Genomic DNA, 6,920 nt, shown 5'->3' on the forward strand with positions numbered 1-6,920 from the left:
CCTTTTGCTCTTGTTTCTGCCAATACTGTTTGACTATGATGAAGATGCAGTGTAAATCCAAATGTTAGTCACTTGCGCCTAATGAAGCATTAAATGAGCAGAGTGCTCCGATGCCTTCCTTTGGTTCAGTCTCTGTGAATTGGCCTTCACATCCACCACTGATTTTTTTAACAGATTTTTAAATGCTTTTTATATTATATTTTATGTATTTCTTTATATATTCTGTTATTTTTGTAATCATATTTTATATTTCACATTGATTGTAATACCCAGAAATATTCTCTGGCATATTAACAAATATGAGTCTGTTGTGTACTTTTTTCTTTTTTAAAAATCAAATATTAAGGTAGCAAAACCAAGATAACATTTCCACCTTTCATCAGACAGGGTTCCTACAGCTTTAGGCAAACAAGATTTAAGACTTAAAGACTAAGACTTTAAGATTTAAAGGGTGCAGCAGCATCAGTTGTTCAGGTTTAAGGACAATTTGGTCCATATATGTTTTTGAATTAGAATAGGCTTTATTGAAACATAAAGAGCTGAACAAAATGGATCAACAACATATGCTATATGCACACATCCCACAATATTCAAGGTGCTGTACCAGTGAAAACCAACATGATGAAAATAGACCAACAATCCACACACTGCAGCTCCACTAAATAGTCTGCTGGGACATCCACTAGCTAATGTGAGGAGGAGCATGGAGCTTAGGACATCACTTTGCTGGTGGATGTCACAGTGGAGTTTGTTTGTGGCAACTGCAGTGTGTGGACTTTTGTGTGTTTTAATCTGTGAACAAAATAAATTAAAACACAAATAACAAAAACAGTTGTTGCCCTGTGATGGACCCTGTGATGGACTGACCAATCTGCCCCCCCACTACGTTTACAGATAAGCAGAATAGACAATAGATGAATGAGTGAATGAAATAACAAAAACAAATAACTGTAGTATTGACCTAACTAGAGATAGACCGATATGGTTTTTTCAGGGCCTATACTGATTATTAGTAGTCAAGGAGCCCGATAACCGATATTTGGAGCCGATATTCATTTGCAGTAAAAGTGAAAATAAACAAAGATAAGTGAAAGATAAAATAACATTTCAGTTATACTGAAATTTTGGAAAACTATGTTTACTGTAGAAAACTTTAGGGAGCTATTTATTTGTTTTCATTTAACTTTATAAGACATGCTGCTGAGCCTGGGAGCTCCCTATTGTCTAAGGTTAAAAAAAACCTTTAACATGTTGCAAATCTGAAAAGCTGTTTAATAAACATGTGCTTAAAGGCATTTAAACAAAGTTAAGTGTTGGGGCAGCTGTGGCTCAGGAGGTAGAGCGGGTCACTAATCAGAAGGTCAGCGGTTCGATTCCCGGCTCCTCCAGTACGTGCCTTGGGCAAAATACTGACATTGCCCCCGATGTTTGTAACATTGGTGTGTAAATGTGCCAGAGCACTTTGTAGTAGTGCAAGCGCTGTGTGAATGTGTGTGTGAATGGGTGAATGTGACGCGTAGTGTAAAGCGCTTTGAGTGGTCGATACAACTAGAAAAGTGCTATATAAGTACAAGTCCATTTATAAAGTTAACTGAAAATTTAAATAAATAACTTCCTGAATTTTTATACAGTAAATAAAACAAAGTTAAATAAAATTTGCACAGAAATGTGAGTCTCAAATCAATTAGTAGTCCCAGTTGAGCAGCACCAAAAAGCAGAGTTGTTCAGTGTGTGTGAGCACTGTGCATGCACAGCTTTCACTGCTGAATAGTTGTTACCCGTGCCGTGGCTCTGCGTGTAACCAATCAGATGGTGCTGCGGGCGGGACAATGCTGGAGACAGAGTAGTAACTACAGATAGAGAGGCCAAAATAACCCAGTTTTGCAGCCGTTGGATTAAAAAAAACCAAAAAAAACAGCAATGCGATATGCATCAAAAATGCTGAATATCGCACGATAATTGGCCGGCTGATAATCGGTCTATCCTAGACCTAACTTAATAGCTACATAGTTATATAGAGATAACGGAGGAGAGGACTAGGCTAGCCTTCCTGCCAGCAAAACTACCATTGGCAGATAGTGTGCACAACAAAAGACTGATAATTTGGTGTGACTTTCAGACATTTAGGGTCAGCGTCTGTCCATCTATGATTTACAGAGACTTGCTCCTGATCTGTGTGACATAATGTGAGATGACGCATTCGGTAAACTGTTTTTATTCTAATTTTTAAATACATACAAAATCTGCAATGTAAAAAATACATAAAATCCTACCTCCCATGAATTTCTAAGACTTTTGTAATACTGAATTTATACATTTTAAAGGCCTTATTTTTAGATTAATTAATTTAATGCCTTTTAAGAATGGATCTGTGGGAACCCTGTCAGAAAAAATAATTTTGAAAAACAAAACACATAATTGCTGCCACCAATTTATCTCAACCCTTCAGTTAGTGTGTAGAGGAATTAGATGGCAGCCTTGCCAACAGAGCAGCACCTCACTCTGCAGGCCATGGCTCAGAGGCAACCACATGCTGAAACAGTGACTGGTGGCCTGTTGGGGGCCAGTCTGTATGGTAAGCAGGAACCGCCACTGCAGCAGCTCTGTCCTTATATACGCATAAAAATCCTGTCATCAATTTTGAGGACGTGATTTTGAAAACACTGGTTTCCAAATATCCTCTGCTGTTATCTGGGTCTGGATCCTGAAAGCAATGGACTAAACAGCTCCTCCAGCTGCTCCTGGAGGAACACCAAGGTGCTCCAAGGCTATGCTAGATATTCACACCCTCCATATGTTCAGGGTGGGGGAGGGGCACACATACATTTATATTTACATTAGAGCAGGTAACCATCCCATGAAACATTTTCCAGTCTCATTTCAAAAGCACCATGTTATGTACATATTTATCTGACAGAAATTTTGACTTATCCCCACAAAAATATATGCCATGGTTTTTGTCATAGACACAAAGACCCAATCAGAATAAAACTACAGTAAAAATCACAACAGTTTTAACTTTAAAACTATACCAGTCACCTCATTAATTTTTTCATTCCTTTTGTAACCATGTAAAGTTGATGTGGCTAATGTATCAGCTAATATGCAGGAAACTGCTGCTGAGTGCTCCACTGTGTTCACCAGTTAGTCTCTGACTGTTTTGCCACTGACCAGGCTGTGGACAGTGGGTTCATCAGAACCTTTTCACTAAAAACACCAGTCTCATTCTGCCAGACAGGACAATGACTAGAACCATGACACTAAACCTGCAAACCAAAACAATGAGCTGAAAGAGGCTAACGTCCTCCATTGAGCTCAGACGTGCAGAGTGCGGTGACATTACATTTAGTCATTTCATCCATTATTAATGTTAAAATTCACATCAGTGCAGCTTTAAAATGCAGTCGGTCTGAATATGTTAAAGCATCCATGGCACTCCCTGACACCAGGATATCCTTGGATTGATTTATCTTATTCTCAGTATTTTCTAGAATAATTTGAGTCGTGGCATCTTAATACCATTGCAGTAATCTTTCTTTTGCTGTCAAAAAACTGACACTGATGATTCAGAGAAAAGGCAACTGTACTGACAACAATGGGATCATCTCAGCCCTGACAGAGAGGCTGCACATTGAGTTCTCAGTTTAAAAGACATTTTAAGTTACATACACAGTCTCCTCTACATTAGGACATTTTAGTGAAGACTCATGTTCCCACTTCTTTCCCTTAGAAAAGTAAATACTCAGGTGCAGTGAATTCACGTGTGATTATTCACGTGACTTTTTGCAAAGCAACAACTCCTCTCATGTCCAATATCTGCCGTTTAGACTGTGTTATTCGATGAACATGTAATGAACACACAAACACAAACACACACACACACACACGGTACCGTGGAATTGCTTCACTATGTGAATGCACCAGGCTTCACGCTGCCAGTCTGCACCGCACTGCGCCCCGCATCCACCCAACACACAGCAGCGACTACACACAGTCTGCGTGCTGCTCAACTCCTCTTTATGTCAAAACGACAGCAACACCAGCTGCAACCAACACCATCTCTGCCTCTTCTCCTCCTGTCTGTCAGTCTGTTTTCACACCTCTTCCATCCTTCAGTCCACTGTCAGCATGATGCGGACTCACTGACCAATGACTAGTATCTTACAGGAGCTGTCATCCTTAATGCGGTAAACTCCCTGCCCACACCACACACACACACACATACACATACAAAGAGAGCCGGGCAGAAAGACGCAGTAACACCCAGCACGGCGGCAACATTCCGCTTCAGAGGAAGGTGAATGACACTTACAGTTCGCAGGAACTGGATTTCATCCTCTCCTTCTCCTCCGTCGGCCATGGTTCGCTTTCACACGCAGATGCTCGTGGTGAATCTGCGTGCGGAGTAGACTGGGTCTGCGTGTGTGTGTGTGTGTGTGTGTGTTTGAGACGGCGAAATCCAACGCACTGTAGAAATCGTCTCTCATTGGATGGCGCGCGAGGGAGGAGCTGCACAGGTATGAGAGAGAGAGCGTGCGTGTGCGACAATTTGACATAACCATCACAGGTTGATGAAACCATCTCTACCAAATCACTAGTAAGACCTTCAGCTGTGTTTATGGTTTCACCATCGTCATGTTGTATGACTTGTATCATACAGCAGTATATAAATATACAAATTATGACTTCCAGTTACAAAACAAGCAAAAACATAGTTGTTACTTACATGATGCAGTAAATTAGCATCAGCTGTCCACTTCCTGTCCCTCTGTCTGTCTGTATGATGTGCGGTGGTTTGTGAGAGGAAGTCATGGAGCAGATCTCATGCTGTCATCTCTCTGTTCCCTCCTGCTTTGTGGAGCTGGAGTTGCAGCGGTGGGGTGTAGCACTTCCATATTCCAAACACAGTCTTCAGTGCTATGGTTAAACCACATTAAATCGTATAACAATAAGGTAACATGCTATTAGTGCCAGGATTTTAGAGACAGTCAGGTAATGTTCCACATCCTGACACCAAACTGTCTTTCAAACTGCTTCAGAGCCACAGAAGCCTCTCTACAGCCGTCCTCACACTTCTCCTGATGCTGAATCAACTTTTATATGATGCTGGAACTGAGCTTTAAACTCAGAGACAGACAGAACATTATGTTGAAACAAGTATCTTTAATAAAAGAACACTGTCATGTCAGTGCTGATTTACAGTGTTTGAAATGCCACCATCATTTGTCTGTTTTTAAAAGTAAGAAAGTAAAACAGATTGAAAACGATCAAGTTTCATACAAAGCAGCACATCAGAGCTTTCAGACACAGGTAAGCCAATTTTACAGAAAAACCTGGATTGTTTGTTTCTGGATCCTGGACCAAGTAGATATGTTGTATATTCCATACATGATAAAATGTTGACAAAACATGGTAAACAATATGTGTACATCAATAAGCAACTAGTTGTACATCAGTGTAAACAGCTGAACTGGGGAACAAGACACTGAGGGAACTGAAATAACCGGGGATGTTGCAAAGGGTTGACACAGTTTACATCAAACCTCTGAACATTCTACCTGAAACACATGAATGATTCATGATCATTGTTTTGTGAACCACCAGTTTGTTTTTGCATAAAATTGTTTGATTTTACCAACCATGTTACATGATGGTACAGTAAGAATACTGAATCTTTGAAATTACATTAACAGTTTTTAAGTAAACAATAATTAAAATACCCACATTCATCTGTAATTTTGTCCCAATGTATTGATTCCTGATCATTATGAGGTGACGTCTGGAGGACAAACCATTTAGAACCATATGTCATTTAGTTCATAGAACACCCCCTCAGAAATGACTGACAGGCAGTGATTATTGACCAACCAGCCAATCAAAGACCAGATCCAGCTAATAAACTGAACTCTTATTGAAATCACACTGACAGTGTATCAATGTGACACATGGTATCTATGGAAAGAGGTTGAATTAATTTCTTGTTGTAGCTTCACATGTCTGAAAGTCTGAAGTGAATGATAACAGCTTCTCTTAGGACTGACACAGTTATCAATAAACTGGCGTAATTCATTTAAAAAATATATTTATCTCATTTAAGTAGTTCATGTTTTTAATATTCAGTATCTGAATGATGAATGAATGAATGATAAATGATGTAACAACAGGCTGGAAGATAGGATTTTACTGCTCTCTATCCACAGCCAGTCACTGCCTGTAACCAACAGCCCACGGTGATGATGTCACAGTGTACTGACACACTGCACTACACCTCCACATCACTACAACTGTATTTGTCTCCTACCTTCATGTTACAATTATGACTGAGAACTTTATCATTCACTCAATGGAATATTTAACCTCAAGTTTTTTTAACTGCATCCTTTAATCAAAAATCAAAAATTCAAGTAATCAGCCACTGAAAATGTAGTAATTACAATTACACTACAGCCTCCATACAAATGTTAATGACGTTAAAGCATACATAAGAACAATAACATGATAAAAAGAAGAGATTAAACCCCCATCCCACCCCCAAAAAAAAAACTATTAACAAAAGAAAAAAAAACAATTTGTGAGCAAAGAGCTCAACTCTCACCTCAAAATGCAAATCTAAAACTGAAATTAGTAACATTCAGAAACCATGTGTCCATAGTTTCCTGTATGGTTGTACTGTGATTAGATTTCATTTGTACATGCTGGATTTTGTTTACATAATGGCATGTGAATTTGTCTGTACCACATAAGTATAAAGCTGGTACTGTGATTTTTTCTTTGTCTTGTTTAGAAGCAAATTTCTTTAAAAGCTGTGTAAAACAAATTATCATGAAATTGAATTCAACATTTTAGGAAATATTCTTATTCACTTTCTAAGAGTGAGAGTATGAGCATTAGCTACAAAGCTAGAGTCAGGACATGGTTAG

General features: G+C 39.0%; 2 protein-coding genes and 1 long non-coding RNA gene across 11 annotated transcripts in view; 1 reads left to right on the forward strand and 2 right to left on the reverse strand.

The window, feature by feature from the left end:
- Window positions 1–4,824, reverse strand: part of ryr2a (ryanodine receptor 2a (cardiac)) — a 194,731-nt gene extending 189,907 nt beyond the window's left edge. For 7 of the 8 annotated variants that reach the window (XM_051069064.1, XM_051069060.1, XM_051069062.1 and 4 more), the window contains exons 1-2: window positions 4,727–4,824; window positions 4,313–4,509 (exon numbers count right to left, since the gene is read on the reverse strand). In XM_051069064.1, coding sequence (XP_050925021.1) covers window positions 4,313–4,360 — 48 coding nt within the window. In that variant the 5' untranslated portion in view covers window positions 4,361–4,509; window positions 4,727–4,824. The remainder of the gene's footprint in view (window positions 1–4,312; window positions 4,510–4,726) is intronic. The other variant, XM_018666484.2, reaches the window with a different exon arrangement.
- Window positions 1–6,920, forward strand: part of LOC127141897 (uncharacterized) — a 156,271-nt gene that overhangs the window by 65,002 nt on the left and 84,349 nt on the right. The window lies entirely within an intron of this gene.
- The window catches only part of mtr (5-methyltetrahydrofolate-homocysteine methyltransferase), a 41,225-nt gene continuing 39,448 nt past the window's right edge, over window positions 5,144–6,920 (reverse strand). For both annotated transcript variants that reach the window (XM_018666485.2, XM_051069065.1), the window contains exon 33: window positions 5,144–6,920. This exon is cut by the window's right edge and continues 863 nt beyond it. The gene's annotated coding sequence lies outside the window, so the exon portion shown is untranslated.

Source organism: Lates calcarifer, unplaced genomic scaffold, assembly GCF_001640805.2.
Source record: "Lates calcarifer isolate ASB-BC8 unplaced genomic scaffold, TLL_Latcal_v3 _unitig_5776_quiver_344, whole genome shotgun sequence".
NCBI lineage: Eukaryota > Metazoa > Chordata > Actinopteri > Centropomidae > Lates > Lates calcarifer.